The following is a 19,230-nucleotide window of genomic DNA, read 5'->3' as shown; positions in this document are numbered from 1 at the left end:
TTTCGATGACGGGTTTGATTTCCTGGTACAAAAAGTGTTGGAGAACTGCTGTAGATTTTTTTTTTTCAATATTTATAACCACGTGATTTTTTATGTTTCAAGTCTTTACATACGTGATTACGGAGAGCAATTAACTGAGGCCCATTTTCTGTGAAATAAAGGGCACCAAAATTCCAGCGATAAATAAAAAAAATATATCCAACAAAAGCTCGCTTCTAAAGACATTGGTAACTTGAAAAGTATAAGTCACCACATATTTTTAGTACGAACGTAACTATGGTGACGTTATTACTTAGGATTGACCGTCTACTTAAAATTCGACTTTTCACGAGGTGCGATGGTTTTTCCAAAATTCACAGAAGACTTTGATCTTCAAGAGCTGATGAGATTGTCCGTTTATAGAGGATGCGCTGGTTGGTGAAAACAATTGAAAGATATACAGGTGCAGCTACGACAGTTCAATGGATATTCATTGGGTATTTCAGCGAGTCACGAAATATTGCTCGCTTCTCTATTTTTCCACCCGATTCTTCGGCCAGAGGTCCGAGATGAAGATTCTCGTTTCTCTTCCATTATTCTCGAGATTCAGGGAGCGAAACAACAAACGGTCACGTACACACAGTCGAGAGAATTCGCGCCGAGACCAACCTCACATCCGACGGAGACGTGGTTGGCCTGCCGGTTTTCCCGTCAACTCGATTGAAGTCGCTCTTCTTCCGTGAACGAGTTTTGTCGATGGAATTTTAAATGCCGCTCTCATGAATAAAAAACCGGTCCTCCTCGGGAACGGAAGCCGGGAAGCGACAGCGTCCGCAAGTACGGAAGAGGAGAAGTGAGACGGATTGAAGTGGGGCGGAGGAAAAGCCGCGAAATCGGGAAGGGAATAGGGCGCGTCATTGCACCTTGGGATTAGACTTATTTTTTCTTGGTGGGATGGATTTTTTTTCAAATTTTGTACTTGGATTGCTGACAAAATTACGGTCAACTTTTCGTTAACATTATATTGATCTGATGTGTATACATGTGACGTCGAGTTGAGAACTTGACGAAGATACCGAGGGATCGTTAATACCCATCAGCGCCATGATACCTGGGGAAGCGCAGAGGGGCCTGAAAAATGGAGCTTCAAAGTCAGGAGCAAAAAGTAACTTTGGACAAAGGCGCTAGGGTTTGCGAGACGGTCTCTTTCAAGCGGATTTCTCCGCTGCACCCGTTACGGAAAACTATACGTGCCAAAGCCAAAAGGCGAAAAGAGAAATAAGCGTGGAATTGGGATGAAAAGCCGAGGGGGGAAGATTTCGGTGCTCTTTTCTGGGAAGTGAAGTGAAGGAAAGCCGGTCCCGGGGTGGTAATCTATGCCACGCACACCTAGATTCGAGTTAAACCGGCGGCGATTGGACTGCCAGAAAAGGGTACGGCTCGTGAGACGCTATTATGGGAACGGCTTTTGGAATAAATCGCGACTCGGGGGCTTTTGCGCGTTGGGACCAGGGGGGTAGAAACCCTTCCTTGAAAGCGACGGACGAAATTTTCCTTCCGATTCCACCTGTCTCTGTCTGATTCTTGGATTTGTTCTTCTTACCTCGTTTTCTCAACTAACGGTCCCTTCATTCACCCCACCAGGATGGTCATTTTTCTGGGACTTGATTTGTATTAATTCATCATGGAGACTTATGAAAACCCTCCCTAAGAACTAAGAACTATATTTCTATGTTTCCACGATTCGTGCATTCCATACTTACAATTAGTATCTTTTGTATTATTCAGCTACTTTGTGGAAAACCAGGGGAAAAAAATACAAATGAGAAACATGGAAAAGTTTTTGGGAACCGGAGGAGAACATTAATACTGCAATCAACCAAGACGAAGCAGGAAAAAAAAATAATCGTGGACGGGTACAATTATACAACTTTTCGTTAAAATCTGGGCCTCACGCTCCCTTTTAATTCCCTTAAAATCCATTCTTGTTTCGCGGCCTCGCTTCTCCTTTCTTTTGAAACACTCAGTCCTCGTTTACAGCCGACTTCTTCCCTTTGAATAATTAAGTCGGGAGCTTTCGAAAAGAAGAATCAACAAAATGAAGATAATTGTAGCAGTTGCGACGAAAGAATCGGCTTTAATTGCAAAACGCTTGACTTAACGAGCCATACTACGGAGTAATAGCTTCGTAATTTTACATCGGACGATTTTTTGGGGCTCGATGTTTGAAACTCGTTCTGAAAATTCGGTGGTAATGAATCAAAAAGATCCCCTCGACACCCAATTACTCGAATAGTTGCAACTGCCACGCGTCGAGCACTGGCTGGTTTCGAGCATAATTAGTATAATCCTCGCGATCATTAACAACCTCGCCCTGAGCACCCAAATTAAACATTCCGGAGAAACAACAACAACAGCAATAGCACGAGGACCATTTGTATGCGCGCAAACACCGCTTTGCACATTCCCTTCTCACACCTGTGAACTACAACACCAGATCCATCCATCTTTGGAACTTTTCATTTTTTATTTTATTTAGTATCCCTGGAGTGTTAAAGTACACCTTTTATTAGCATAGAGATGATAACGCGTCTTGAAATAACGTGTACCCATCTCCCTTTGCTGTAATAACAATAGCCCTTACATACCAAGACACGTGCACTTGAAAAAGTTAGAGGTGAAACTCGTGCTCTCGCTCACCTGACCAATAAAGTAATTGGTGTCGTTACACGAACGCGTATGTAATGCGGGCATTCTTTTCTCTTTCTAACGTTACGTGCGTCTACAAGTGTACGTTTTTTGTGTCGAAGGGAAAATTCAATTCGATTCTCCCGAGTACTAAGAGATGCAGATGGGAGTGATACTCGTAGGTAGGTACATCTACGTAAATTATTGACCAAATTGGAGATGTTTTTTCTATCAAACGAATTCATTTATTTTTCAACATCGATAAAATGGTACCACTAGACACGTAAAAGGTAAATCACCCGGAGACCCTGACCTCAAGGACCTCAAAACAAGCAAGAACCACGTGTTGATCGTGAGGAGTCACAATCGATCTTCTTAACAACATTGGCTCGATTGACACGGCGTCGAGGTCCCTGTACTAAATACGTCAAGAATGTCTACACCACCTTTGGCAGAGTTGTTTCGAGGGTATTGCGCGTAACTTGATGTACATACTTTTTATTGTTGATAAAGAAATACTATGGGGACCAAGCGTTTTGATCTATTGCAAATTGGTGTCAAATAATTTTTAGTACGAGTATGTATAAGGGCAAATTATATTTTCAGAAGAGTAAACGAGGTTACGGTGGCGAGAGTCATTTCGCGTCCTGGCGGGAAATGGGCAGTGGACTGGCGCAAGGGAGTGTAAACCGAGGAATAGATGCGGGACAACGATAACGACGGAAATTGCCGACGGCAGCCCTCCTCGCTGTATCCGGAGAGCATACGTACGCGCAGTGGCTTGAGGCTAATTTTTTTTCCTTTTGGCGTCACTATAGAAACACGCTGGTCAGAAAAAAAAATTAAAATACGAAACTTTCTTGAGTACAATTTCATCGATGGGAATATGATAAATTATTGATGTCAAGCTCAAACTATCAATAACTTCTCCAACCTCGACTAAATTTGTATAAGATAATTTTCCGTCGTCTACGTACGACCTCTCTTTGTTCCTCCCCCCGCCCCTTCCCACCCGACCACTCGACTTTTCTCCTCTATCTTTTTCCGTTCCTTTTCTCTCGCTTTTTGCTCGCGAATAACGACCGGACTTCAAGTGCGCTGCCGAGCTGCATTTCCATGGAAATTGTTCTTCTTGGAATATCCGAATTCCACCTCCTTCTTCTTCCCCCACCCCCCCCCCTTCCCCGCACCTACCCTTTATACGTACATATCGCGAGATTGGGTGAGAAAACTTGTGTTCCAACATACAAGATCTTGCAGTTTCCATTCCTTCGTTCTCTTACCTTTGGGTTCTTTTATCTTCAACTCCGTAACTTACACTATCATTCTCTTTCCTATTTGTTTACGTGTTCCGGCTCTGACGTTCTTTTGCGAATACCATTACCATATAGAAACACTGGGAATCCTTTTTGTACTTGCTTCGAAGGTCCTGTGAAGTTTCAAACGCTGTTTGGTTTACATTATTGCAAACGTTCGAAAAATACAAGTAATAATGATGAAACGATCGTGTAAGAAACCTTGAAAAATTAATAATTGTAAATCCATCTCCAAGAACTTTGTATGGATACCCTTTACATTAACACGAATTTGAATGATTTTATTGTAGATAAATTACGACTCCTCCAATACAATGCAACCTTCGACGATTCAATTTTATCAGTAAAGCAAACAAACTTTCCTCCAATGCGAAGGGGATTATTGTAAAACGTAAGTAGTGGGTATTTCAAATGTTTTCCTTGGATTTGGACGTAAAAGCATCGGCTGATCCTCTCTTTCCTCGTTTCGCCATTAAGCCAGCTTGAGACCCAACAATACCCAAACTTTGAAATCCCCTTGGACTCTCGAAAATCACTCTCTAGAATTAAACTAGGAAAATAAAAATACACCAATGGATGGACATTGGCTAATTAAGTGATGGATGGCTGAAAAAATGGTGATTTTAAAACATTGCTATGTACCCAATGACCTCAGGAGACGTAATTAAATATTCTTTATTATTCTACCTTTAGTTTCAAAAAGCTACCAAGCAATGCATCCCTCTCTACATCAAACTTGCAATTACCTGATACAGTATTTATTATCTTACCTCACGTACAAAAATATCGATTCAATTTATTGAATGAGGCAGGTAAATTTCAAACAATTGCAAGCGTAAACTTTGATGGGCGGGAAAAAAGCTCCTAACTGGCTTTCACTTAAAGGAGCACAAAGAGAACGCCCGCCAGGATACGAATTCTGTGCCGAAAAGAAAGAGGAGGGAAACTCCAAAGGATCCAAACCAACGGAGGACACAAGCTTGAAAATTTCACGAGTCCTCCTCCTTCTCCTCGTCATTTCCCAAGCAATTACGCACATTAAAAATTCAGCGGCGTAGGTAAACGAGCTCAAAGAGAGCCCGCTCGACTTCCGATCTCTTGCTGTCGGGCCTCGCCTTTCAAGTGAAATCGAGCATCTACGAGCCCCGAGCTTTTTTTTTTCCTCGACAGAAATACATACTTTGATGTTAGCTCTGCTTTCAGCCTCATTTTGAATAAACGAAATACTTTAAGATTATTTATTGGGATTTTTTTTTTCCTCTTTTCGGCACATGCAGCAGCTAAGGTGCTTCTTTCTATAGAAAATCCGAAAGGAACTTTGTTCAGCAGCTGAAATACACCCGTTGTTTTTTTTTGTTTTTATTTGCAGGCGACTTTGAAACGCACCTCAAGCACACGGGCCTCGCGAAGACAGCATCTCGTAGCGTAAAACATCCCCCGTATAATCTCAGCTGCTTCCTAGCTCCCACCCCGTTGCTCTTTAAGCCACTCTTGGCGTGACTGACGAGAACGGGTTTGAGAATGGAAAGGCCGGCAATGTAGTAGTAAAGATCAAGATGTAGTCGAACCCCCGCGCCAAGCCGGTTAGTTTGCCTGCGCGGTTTGAAGGTAGGTCGGTACGGGCTTATGGGCTACCGGGGGGGAGGATCGAGCGTGCCTGGATTAATGCTGCGGAAGGCCACACCGCTGCACGGCCCTGGCTTAGTCTTTGAGGCGTGCCCGTGGCTTTATAACGCAGTGATTGACTTGGCCCCTACCCCCCATACGCCTTGTCTTTTCGTTGGCGTGGAGAGATTTAACGGGCACGTGTATAATATATTTTTGAATTTCAGATTAGTCTGGACTGCGCGTTGTGTGGGTATGTGTTTTGTATTTGTCGAAAGGAGCTCGCGATAAATGAAGTTGGGATTTAATCGAGTTGGAGTTGATTTGCTGTATTAGTGAAGTTTAGTGTGATGTTCAGGCGAGGAGCGATTGGTGAGAGATTTACTCGTTGTACTTGAAATACATAAAAGTATATGAGAGTAATAATTGTATATCGAGAGCAATGATTATATGCTTTTATTCTTTTTTTTTTTTTTCTTTCGATACATGAAAAAATAAACTAGAAAAACAATATTTAGGCGTAAAACAAATTATTAAATAAAAAAAAATTATTTCCTTAGTTGAAACAAACAGCAGTTATGAGTGTATCTTTTAACTTATCCAAGTTTTCATGTGAATGAAAATCAGTTTACTGTGCACCTCTTGGAGGTCGGGGCACACACACTCCAGGTCCAAGGCACATCTTGTTGACTGGACAAGGGACAACTTGGCAGTTCTGAGCTTCTATACCAACTATTATTTGGCACAAAACAACAAACAATAAAAAAAATGTGGCAGATTTCATGGTTGGTGCCATCGTTGCCTACGCGATTTTATATGAGGCTTACGGAACAATGATTGTTGGGGTACTGATAGAAACCAGTTCCACTCATTGTTCTTATATTCTGTACATTCAACGAGAACTTGATTTATTCATAATTTTTTTCCTCAATATTTTTTCCTCGTGCAATAAATTTCCGTAAAAAAGTATTCATTATCTACGAGTAATTAAGATTTTGAGTGGTGGCAATTCTTAATTTATTTAAATTTAAAAAAAAAGAAAAAAATTCTTTACAATGAGAATAGTCAAATATTTTATATTGTATTCTGTTGTATTTTGGTATAATGCTAAGCTGTCAAATGTCAATAATATAATGAATGTAATTGTCCGTCAGAACTTTTTTATGAGGTTATAAAATTAAATTATGTAATCATACATTAACTTGTTGATTGTTTTTATTAGTTAAACTATCTAGTATTGAATTTTAAAAAATTAAATAGAAATAATCAAAATTGGAAATAGCAATAGTGACAATAATAATTGACGATAATTGTTCTTTATAATTTTTTATGTATCTTGTATTCTTTTTTTGTCCTAGCTCAAGTTTGTTTCATATTTTTTGACAAATTTCGTCATCCATACTACTAAATAATAAATCGAATTATATATTTCATATGAACTATATTTTTACACTGCTTGATAAATCTTGTCACGTATCTTACAGTCACTTTGTATGTTTTCTTTTTTTTTTAATTATCATTTTTATTGGAAATAAACAAAAAACAAGTGTCTTGAAATAAATAAATAAATAAGATTGCTTATCTTGATGCAAACTAACTTATTAAAAGGAGCTGAATTTATTTTCACTCATGTAAACTGGAACTGTTGAACCAGTGTTTTAAAAAAAAGAATGGGTAAAAAATTTCTTGTTTTAATACGTACTTAAGTAGTGTTGTAAACCTCTGAACAACTCTTAGTTAAACTCATGTTTAGAGGTAAAAAACAAAAAAAAATATGTGCGTTGCATCCATAATTAACAACTAACATCATTGTGTCTAAATTGACTCATCAACGTAATGCGCCTCTTATCACTTCAAAATAGAAAAATTCAAACGTATCTTGGACAGGATTATCTTATAATACTGTAAAATGATGGGATGATAAAAAAATAAAACCGCAATTACAGAAAACTCCTTTATTAATTCTCGTTCACGTTACGGCACTTTAAACACCAATATCACTTGAAAGCACTGCAATAATTTCTATAAAATGTTGTCATAAGTGTTTACTTCTTTCTTTTCATGACTCAGCGATTACGTTTGATTAACTATTTGGGTGCAATTAATTTATTTCTTGGGTTCACATTGACTTACAAATAAGTCGATTGGCTCTTGATAAACTTCAATTCCTAAACTCCCTTTTTTACATTAGCTACGCATTTACCATTGACGCACGTAGATCCAGTGGAACACCTCAAAAATCGACAATGCATTTGATGAGAGTCGTGTGTCTGATAACTGATCGTCGACGTATTTACATCATTAGTTACAGCAGCAGGAGATACCGTAGGTGGTTTGATGTCAACACTCTCGGATGGTGCAGGTCCGGTAAAAGTTGCAGTTTGTTTAATATTAACATTCTCGGATGAAGATGCAGGAGGTCTAGTGACCGATGCAATCTGTTTAACGTTGATACTTCCAGATCGCGGTGTTTTGGATCCAGGAACAACTACAATCTGGTCAATATTAACACTCCCAGATCCAGATGTGTTTGGACCGGCAACATATGAAATTTGTTCAATATTAACACTTCCAGGGCCCACCGTGAATTCAGCAACAGTGACAGACGGAACAATGGACACACCTTTAACGCCAAATGTCCGACTGTCCAAAGGCATTGGGTGCGCTTGAACACATGTCCATTTTGGTGCACAGCTTATTATTAAAACTATCGCGATCGACACCAACGAACACATTTTGTTTGCTATTGTTTCGTGGAGTTGTATGCTATGTTACGCAACACTATACTGTATAACACTGTGTTGCCCTACGTTTTACTGACTATTCATTCAGAGCTGGTGTCTTTATATATTGACCGAGGATTTCTTTTTTTTTTTTCCTTTTTTTTTTTTTAATCATTGACGTTTCTTAAACAACGTACACGTGCTGTTTACAAAGTCAACATCAACTGATTCGCATTAGCTTTTTTAATTTAAAATAATGATATCTGTAATAATCTACAATTATATAAAAGCTTTCTGATGAACCTACACATTTTTTCTTTATCTAAAAATTAATTAAAAACATGTACATTAATAAAAAAAAGGCTATCTAATATTTACCGTTTGACTTGTTTTTCTAAAATAAATAAAACTTTTGATACAATTATGTTTTGGATGGAGGAAAAAAAGTAGCTTCAACATTTGAATAAATAAAACTGTCAGATGTACATATTATTTTTTGCATAGTTTTTTTGCAATTCAGCTCAAAATATTGATTATAGCAATTAAATAAGTGTATTATTTAAAATTCCCGCAAGGAAAATTAATAAATAAATAAAAGTGGGTATGATAATATTATTTAATCTCGACGCAGTTATTGTCATACTTATTTATTCATTTGGGGCCAAAAGAAGAACTACAGGTGGTTGATAAGTAAACAAACTAATACCACGTGCCTTACTGAAATAAAGGTAAATGCTACTTTCTCGAAATTTTAATGATTTTTTCAGGAACTAACGCTTATCATTAAACGTTGAATCCTTTGTTTTTTGAAATGAATTTTCAACAAATAAACCATCTTCTATTACACTCAAGCACACTATCTCATGCCATACTAGAGCCACGTAACTTTCAGCACCAGATGAATTTTTAATTTTCATCAAACACTCGTTTCCTTGGGCCCACGATGCCCATTACCCAATGAAACTACAAAGAACAAAAAAAAAAGTCAGGTAATATATTTTGTACCCACAATGGCTGTAGGAAAGTAGGAGAGGAGTTCTACCAGCAAAGTTTTCTCCAAGAGCAGGTCTCTGCCTGAAGTTTGCACTTGGAAGCACTTGGAAAACTGTATTAGGAAATGTGATATTTTTCACCACGCGTTTTCACATTGTATCAGGAATACAGTTTTTTTTTTTTTTTTTTTTTTTTTTAACTTAAACTTTCTAGAAACGGACGCTTCAATGTATGCACAACAAATTTTGATAAAATCAATTTGTGGTCCTCGGCCAGACTAGAACTTTAAAATCGCGATCATACATGACTATTTCAATGCATGATTATTGACTAAGGTATGTGTATTTTTTCTGATATAAAAATGGTGTTGCACAAACTCGAAACAAATGCACAAAATTTTATTAAATAGTTACAGAAAATCTATACCAATTTTAATTGTTTTATAAAAAAATAACGAAACATTTTCATACTCTGTAAGATTTTTCATGATTTGATAATCGTTTTTAAACGCTTTAAACTCCTGGATTTCAACAAATTAACGAAATTTGCACAGAAGAGATTCTACTTGACATTTTTTTATTTTATTTTACCAATTCAAAGATATTGTCATTTCAAACAAAAAACAAAATTTCAGTGATTTCAATGAAGTAATCCAAGCATCGTTGTATACTTTTGCCAAAAAGCACGAGAATCAAATCAGCAGCTGCAACTTTTCCTCTTCCAATGTTCGTCAACTCATTTAATGCTACAAACACATTTTCAAATACCACTCGATGCTTCATCTCTACTCACACAACAAAAATGTAATCGTACGGTTTCTTATCTTCTCGTATACAACAGAGTTCAAGTCGATCATCTTTATCATTTCACGCTGGTATTGTAAATAATGTCCCGAGATTTTCACGAAATGCAGCTGCTGTTGCATTACCACCAGCCCCCCGTGCTCGGCTCAATTTATTTGGGTCACCGATTTGTTACATATATTCTTCTTCACTCTCTCTCTCTCCCTTTCACAATATCCTACTTTATCAGAGCCAATACATTTTTTTTTATTGCTACAAGCCCGTTGTTGCACTTGGATTATGGAGTGGTTTTTGTTTACTGTGCACACTACTTGCCAAAGTTGGATACATAAAGTTTCGTTATCAAGTGGCGCTTGGTTTAACGACACGTAAGTAAAACGTGTTTCGTGCTCGCTCCGGCCATTATAACCAATGCCCCTCGTTACATTGTGTACAAAATGAATAGTTTTCCTTTTTGCTTTTACGAGTAAAATACATAATATCTCACTTTTTAATGTATGCATAGTCTTAGGTGGAGCCCAGTATGATTCAATAAACCATTTAAATGTAAATTTGATTAATTTAACCAAAGTATGGCCAATGGAATTTTGTATGTCCCGAGTATGGCCATTTACATGTATATTCCATCCTGAAGTCCCCAGCAGCGCGTAAACACGTGAAAGTGTTAGTCTGCAAAGTTTCACGCACTACTTAGCAAACCAAGGCAGGGGGAGGTGGGGGTACAAAGAAAAAAGCTCTTAACAAGGAAGGGATGAAAAAAAAAAAAAAAAGGGAGGACGGGTAAACAAACTGTACACCGTGGTGGAGCAGCGGTGCTCGACAATCCGTGGAAAACTTGGTCCTAAGGGCGGGGAAGGAAAGTTGAAGCTTCGCTAAGTCGGGCACGTATATTGGCCGGGCCGTGCGCTTCTCGATAAAATAATGAGGGAATGACTGGATTCAATTTTCCTCCTGTGACCCCCTCCGTCACTGTCTCTATTTCTCCCCCTCCCCCCTTCACACTTTTTTTTCGATATAACCATGGGGGAATGAAGTTTTGCGCGTACGCCTACTTTTCATATTTCCTGCTGAGAACGTGGCTGAACTGCGAGAGTAGGAAGGAGCAAGTCCAGGGTTTTGATGCATTTTTCATCCTTTTATTTTTTTTTTCTTATTTATTCATTCGTGCATTTATTTATTTTTTCACTCGACAATCTAAGCATTTTTCATTTGTTCGCTTACGTTAATTCCAATCGATAAAAAATATACCATCTCAAAAACCGTGCACCCATCCATTGTTTGGGACACAGTCGGGCTTTTATTACAGATGTAATGCTCCTGGAGTTTGCTCATCGCACGTGGCTCGTCTGTGCACACATACATTGGGGCGTCGTTTCAGCTTTTACGAGTCCCATGATTCTACGCCGAGATGCTTGTCGATCGAGTTTACCGATTTTATTCTCTAAAACGTTGAGAAATCGTGTATTGGTAAACATCGACTTTACATGAAAACAGAATTTTCAATCCGTAGGAATGAAAGTCAACATTAGTTTTGAGTAACGTGAAGTTCCTTCCATACTACAGTAATTTTTGAAAAATTTATTACGAAAAATATTAAGTAAAAATATTGAAACAGCGGAAAATCTTACTAGATGTTTATGTAGCTTTAATGATAAATTGAAAAATTTCACTGTCCAGCTAATTCTTTGTTCCATGTTATACCTATAATTATTCTTACATTCAAATAATCTTTAACTTGTTAACTGTATAAAAGTTGCTAGATACTTGAAAAAAAGTTTATCAAAGCTGTAGTTGTGAACAAATATACCAACTTTCTCAATACATAAGGTAAATTTGGGGATAACTTGAGTAAGCATAAGTATACATGAATTTATTGCAAAATTTCGTGCTACTTCTACCCTACATACTCGTATCTCCGTTTGCTACATACCTACATTACAGAATTGTCGGATATTTTTCAAAATAACTCGCGTCCTCTTGATAACAATATAAATATGTGAAAGGAAATTTCTACGAATATACCGATGTACGTCGTAGATAGCATACAAGCACAGTACAAGCGTATAGCTCTTGAGGCTCGTAAATTTTTTCAAAGTGGCCCACTAGTCATTTGCGCGTAGTCTGTATAATTTTTTTTTATCGAGGCACTTTGAGTGCGGCAAAAAGTGAAATATTTGCACTTTAAAGGGTGACAAATATCTTGTGTGAAAGAAAAAATACAAAAATACAAAAATTTATCACACCGAGTTTAAGATCAATACAATACATTGATGTATAGTACGCACATACCGCCATGACCGCGAAGGAAGTCATTACCATGAAAAGTAATTTCTCCGCTCGTTGAACGACTTTCGTTGAATCAACAAATATTCCGTCCTATTCCGGAGAAAAATGGTAAGAAAATGGAAACGAAGAGACTAATGAAAGAAAAAGGTATCACGAGCGGTGAATGAGCCGTGGGGGTGGAGGAGGGAGGAAAAAAAAAAAAAAGACAAAGTCATCGGTACGGTCCGATAGCGTTGTGCCAACAACCGCGCCGGAAACTGCATTAAGATTAAATTCACTCGGAACGCGGGAAAATAATTCCAGAGCTCCGGAGGATATTAAAATTCCTTGGATCTCATTCTCCTTTCTGCTTCTCTTTTTTTTCCCCCCTCACCCTCTCGGTGGAAGCGCTTTCATTTGATGGCTGGCGAAGGTTTTTTGCTCATCCGAGTGACGTTTATTTGTTTTGAATCTTTTTTTTTTTTTCTTTTTCACCCACATCCTCTCAACGACCTGACATCCTACCAACTTCAGAAGAAAACGCTATGCTTTTGAAAATTGTTGCTATTATCAAAATAGTATCATAATTTGTGGTCACGATTTTTTTAAATTGATAAAATAAGTATTCAACTTTAATTTTTTTTTATATCTAACCCAAAATTAGATTACATGGGTAGCAGCCAAAGGTTCGACCATACATTTCTCCCCACAGACCAGAACCCCCACCGCAAGTGGCTCTCCATGCTCATAAATAATACGCAGAGACTCACAATTTGCTAAGCATCGGGGAAGGATCTACTAAATCTTCGAGACGAAGGTTGCAGCTCTGAAATCCGCTTTCGTATAATATATACATACACACGTACATCCACAAGGTTTCTTCTCTCCTCCTCCTCCTTCATCCTCTGAACGAAGCGAAGCGATGACAAGCCAATCGCATCACTTTATGCATACCTAATGTAGCGGCGGGCTTATATCTCGTAAGGTGTACTGTATGTATTTACGAACTGATCTAACTGTCGGTGTCATAAGCGATTGAACTATTTTTTCGGTGGAAGGGGCGCTTTTATGGCGTTGCGTTTGGGTGTGAATTTTAATTATCTATGTCCTTTCGATTCTAACGACTGTAGTTACCTTCGTCCGGTATTGCTGTGAAAACGAAAATCAGTTTCTCTAGTCTTGTTATTTTTTCGCTTCTTTTACTTATCATTTCAAGCGTTGAAACAGATTTTATATCCTCCCAACTGCTAAAATACACCCAAGTACCATTATTATAAACCACGAAAAGACACAAATAACACTTTGGCTTCGAATGAAAACGCACCAGCTCACGTATACAGGTAAGATAAATATACATACATGTACAACGTGGATCCAAAAAGTGCCCCAAGCTATGGGTCGTGATTGTAAAATTTTTACGCTTCAGCAAAAAATCTTATTTGAAAAATATACACAGGTCCCGTATGAATATCCATTTTCGACTGTATCCATAAAGTTTTTTGAAAATTGATTTCTTTTTCCTTTTTTTACTCAAATGCGAAATACTCTAAAAATTTTATTCAGACTTTTTGAAAATACTAAAGTGTGCAACATGGAAAGGGGACACAAAAAATGCCAAAAAATTGATTAAATCCGCGGATACAGCGCGAGAAGGAGTTGGCCAACTTTGTCATTGGAGCGAATTCAACACACTTTGCTCCTTCATGACTATTCATCGTATCTATGATATACTTCAGGACCCTTAGCAAGGAAACCTGTATCCGGAAAAGTAAAACGTTTTACTGAGCCAGAAATTTCGCGACGTACCTTTACGTAGAAAGTTCACACAATACGGGTATGCAATGCTCGTTTGTATACGATGAACGCACTAGACGTGCAAGGGAAAGAGAGAGAAGACCGTGACGAGCTCGCAGTCCATACCGCACACGCTCAATTGATGATGCATCGGACACTTGAACGCAGAGACCGTAGTTCTTGACTCGTTGCTTGGTCAAAGCGCTCAATCACATTTGAGTAGAACGCGCGTGCAGAGGAGTTCGGTCCGCGTAAGGTGATTGTCTGAGTTTTTGGTGAATTTATTAGCAAAGCCTACTTCTTTTCTTCTTTTTTTTAAATATTTTATTGGGACAACCAAGTGTTGTACTTTTTTTGTTTTTTTTTTTTTTAATCTGATGAAGTTGTACTACTGCAGTGTTTAATTGTTGTTTTGGCAAAAGTTGCCGAAATAATGGACAAAGTGGATCAGTTTAAGTATGATTGCTATACGTCAATTGTGTGCGAATATCAGATCTGATGTGTTGTTTAAATCATCATCGTGACCTGCGCGAGGCTTTCAAGTGCTATACTTCCCTTTGTCATGTTTCATATGCAATGAATGGCTCTGAATTGAATAATCTCGCTGTTTGTGCTCAGAGAACGAGAGCTCGGGAAATTCGTTCGAAAACGTCGTATAGTGGTTCAATTATATCAGAAAAGGCATTTAAAAATATTTTCGTAGTGTGATTGTTGACTCGGAAAAATTTGCGCGTGGCTCTCTTTGTTCGACGAAAACAACGTTTTTGACGTCTATAATTTTGCGATAAGACGTAATCGGTAGAAACTTTCGTGATTCAGATTGCCCGCGATTTCGCGGTGATGAACGAGTGTCAATGACATTAAACAAACAAGCGTGTGATAAAATATTTTTACAGATAACAAAAGATATAACTCGTGAAAAAAACGAGGAAGGGAAATTCATTTTTTTATTTTTCATTATTTCAAAGCTTGATTTGAGTCATTCAACTGTTTCCTGTTTGAGAAAAATAATATTGTAACAATCGAGTGGATTCGAAATACTTTATCGATTTCAGTGTGTCCTAAGTATATATTTCGGATGAAAAAAAAAAAAAAAAAAAAAAAAAAAAAAACAGAGTATAAAATGGTCAAGGTATAAAATGACATGTCGGTGGGAAATAATTCTAATCGATTCTTTACTAATATCAAGACAATGGATTCACGGCTGTGATCGATTACCTTAATATTAATTGATTTGACGTTATTGCACTCATCCTCATTTAATAATAGGATTTTTATAAAAAATGTAATACCGCGTAGAAAAATGTTTACGGACAATCAATGAGACGCTTAAATATCATCGTTTCCAAATTATGTAAATTTCTCACAAATTTTCTACAAGCTTGAATAACTCGGTTCCTTTATTGCAATGGTCAAATCACGATGATTCATTAACGTAACAACGCCACACAATCCAAACACTAGTTGAACAAAAATAATAATGAAAATCGCAATAATTAATAAAAATAAAACACTGAAGCGAAGACTCGGCAGGAAAATAAATGACTGCCTCGTTATACCGGCTGACCGTAATAATTATTTTTTTCCTCCGTTTTGATTATCCTGTAAAATAATATACGCGTGGAAAAAAAAAACAGCTTCTCCGAAGCAATCAGCGAGCTACGATTAATTTTTTCACTTTGACGGAAAAATTGACTACACACCGTACATATCAAAAATACAATCGTGCGGTGCACTCGACTATGCATCTGATTTCAATACTTTCTCACAGATCGAAAAGTCATACAATACAGCACGCGCCTATATCGCCGTGTCATTTATTTCGCAGAGCCCAGAGAGTCATTGATCCACAAGAGCCAAAAAAATGTCGCTGATCGAGCGATTGACGGAGAAGGTGAACGCCGTGGAGCCACTGATGATCGGTGACAGCCAGCTGACGTTTGACAGTGGTGAGGATCTGGACGAGTACCAGCTGGCCAAAGCAGAGCGGGAGCTCCGAGAGACGCCCGAAGTCGTACAGGAGGCGTTCAAGGTCCTCTGTGATCTGCTTGGAGGTCAGAGACACTTTGGCCTCGCCGTGGCATTCCCGACACCTCATCTGCTCCTCCTTCCTTTTTTTTTTTCCAGTACATATTTTGATACGAGTAGTTTTTTTTTATTTTTCAATCCGTCACTAAGCCGGTAGGTATGCCTGGTCGATGTGGAGCACTGCTGGGCTGAGTCATCAAATTGTAGGGAAAAAAACTAGACGAGCACGCTTACGCAAGAGCTTGGAGTATTGGGTGTATTATGAAAAATTTACCAGTCACTTGGACGTTTTTCTCATTACCCGTGAAAAGGTGTACTTTTGCATTCGCAATGGACGGACACGTCTCGTGTATTTATCTTACAGTGCACTGTTATTTGCATGCTAAAAGTACAAACTTATTTATGCACACAACGCTTGTGGCTTTGAATGATTTCAAGATGACAATTCTTGGTATTTACGACAATCGTTAGATGGTAAATATTCTCACTGTGGGTGGGCCAAATAATAAAGTCATTCCTTCCATCAAACCCAATTTACGGTATCTAATTCGTCCTACGAATAATACAGTTTCAACAATCTCCGTTTGAGCAGAATCAACCATATAAATTTGTTGAGTCAACCATGGCTGAGTTTCCACCGATTTTCGTCAATGGTTTTAAAACACTAGTGCAGCTGTTTCACAAAGTCTTTTCTGTTTCTCACGATTTCCTTGTTAACTTGGATTTCTCAATTTTGCAATCGTGCTCTTTGTTGAAATCTGCGTTTTAAAAAAATCACCTGAGAATTAAGCGGATGCGACGTTAGCTAGCACGTGACTCGGACGTCGCTATTGTTGTACCTGTACACGTGATTAGACAATTTTTGCGAAACGTCCACTTTTTTCACATTGTCGCATCTACAAACTACTTTGCTGCGAATCATAATGCCAACCGTAAATTTACAACAAACTGAGAAAGCATAAATTGTCGTTTCCACAGAAGAAGATGACCTGTACGTGCCGTTGGAGATGGAGTTTTTGCAAAAGTTTCTACGCCGGTGCAAGTGGTATCCGAAAAGCGCTTTCAAACTGGTACGTCATAGCTCGCCCCACTTATCAAATTTTCTATCATTCACGCTCACACCTCGAGTAAACACAAATATTTTACGACATCAACATTCGAGGAACATTTTCGGTGATCAAAAACAATATTCCTCGTGAAAACGCGTGTGCTTCTAAACAATTTAAACACTAAAGTATGGTAGAAAACATTGAATCGTTCGCGTCAACGCTCGTACGATATCGGCTCTGTTGGCAGAAAAAAATAAAACCCATCGCATTCTCAATGCATAAAACATAAGACGGTTAGCACAATGCGCTTCAATAATTCAGCACCCGAAAGCCGAGCGCTTCCGCTAGACTAATCTGAATTTTCGATTCGCCAGATCAAGCGCTTCTACGAGTACCAGCAAAACCATCCGGAATACTTTGAGAACCTCGTACCAACCAAGGAACGGTCGTGCCTACTGTCTGGTTGTATACTGCCCCTACCACGGCGTACGGCCGAGGGTTGTCGGATCGTCGTCATCGAGGCGGGTGCCACCTGGAATCCCAAACAAGTCACACTCAATCAGCTCTTTCGTGGTGTTATTGTATGCCTCGAAGTCGCCATAGCAGAGCCGATATCGCAGGTGATACTCATCCCAGTCGTTAAGTGATTATCATTATAAATGAAACAATCGTTAGACTGATGTAACTACGTTTTATGTTTGATTATTGATACGTACAGTATTTTTTCAGAAGAATTTAACCCTCGAATTTAAAAAAGACTAAATCAGGTTCTATAAATATTTATTGAAAATTGACTAACTTTAAGTTAGTGGTTTCTTTAACTCTACTGAAAGACAATTATCTTAAATGTCAAGAAAATGATTTATTACCAAACATTTTACATGAATTCCATTTAATATTAATGAATATTCTTCGACATTCGTGTTTCCGTCATAAATTGGTCATAAATCATTGGTGTACGCAAAAAAAAAATCTGAAACGTTAAATTTTTTCAACATGAAAATAATGTAATGTAGTTCTGTTTACAAAAGTGGTAAATATTACAAACTTAAACACGAGAGAATCGAATAGTATCGTGGATATTTATCAAAAAATAAAAAATTAAATTAAAATTTTTTTTCTGTACTTAACTAATTATAAATACAATAAAAATTCATAAATACCATACTGTAATCAAAAGTTCCAGATATCAATTTATTATAGTTTTTGGAAAGCAATATTTTATTGTTTAAAATTTTGTGCTTACGTTGATAAATGTATTTTCGTAAACAAAAATATTAACTAATTATAGTATTTTATATAATGTTTTATGATAGTGTATTTATGTACGTAATTTATCCATCAGTGGTTCAAGCAAAAAAATTAAATTTGAGCTAGTGAAAATAATGATTGTGCCAATTTATACTATTCCATCTAAAAAATTTGTATTAAAAATTTCGTAGTTGTATACATCCGCAATATTTTCTGCATGATTTATGTATGGTTGAAAATTTAGTAAAAAATTCTTCTCGAGCACCAGCTTATTTGTTTTGATTTTAACAAAATTTTAAAATACGACCCAAAGAAAAAATCATTAAAAAATATTTAAAAATTTAAATGCTTTTAGAATATTTTATTTTCTGCTTTGATTCAAAAAAAATTTTTTAAGGTTTTTCCAAATTTTTTATAAGTACCCAATTTTTATAACTAAAACATTTTTCATCCTTAGATATTTTAAAAACGTTTAAAGAAAAATTATACTTCGTAAACCATTACAATAACTGTATAATTAATGAATTTGAAAATATGAGACTGTTCAAAGAAAGAAATGGAAATTTTTGTTTCAACTTTGTTTTTCTTTAAATGTATACAAAATCAATAACAATTTTTATCAAAGAATACTTACAAATAAATCGAACAATTAAAATATAAATAGTTAAATAAAAATTTTATGTATGTCTTGGAGCATTTTTGCATGATGAATTATAAATTTTATTTTTTTCAATTT

General features: G+C 37.3%; 1 protein-coding gene across 1 annotated transcript in view; it reads left to right on the top strand.

Moving 5' to 3' along the window:
- The first annotated feature begins 16,000 nt into the window (after positions 1-16,000).
- Positions 16,001-19,230, top strand: part of LOC106642576 (alpha-tocopherol transfer protein-like) — a 29,212-nt gene continuing 25,982 nt past the window's right edge. The window contains exons 1-3 of the mRNA XM_089594832.1: positions 16,001-16,220; positions 17,173-17,264; positions 17,618-17,863. Of these exons, the coding sequence (XP_089450958.1) occupies positions 16,031-16,220; positions 17,173-17,264; positions 17,618-17,863 (528 nt within the window). The 5' untranslated portion in view covers positions 16,001-16,030. The remainder of the gene's footprint in view (positions 16,221-17,172; positions 17,265-17,617; positions 17,864-19,230) is intronic.

This window comes from Copidosoma floridanum, unplaced genomic scaffold (assembly GCF_036245765.1).
Source record: "Copidosoma floridanum isolate Cflo_tuat_1 unplaced genomic scaffold, Cflo_Japanese_pri ptg000021l, whole genome shotgun sequence".
NCBI classification, from domain to species: domain Eukaryota; kingdom Metazoa; phylum Arthropoda; class Insecta; order Hymenoptera; family Encyrtidae; genus Copidosoma; species Copidosoma floridanum.
Note: the sequence above shows the minus strand (reverse complement) of the source record. Positions and strands in the feature narration are given on the sequence as shown.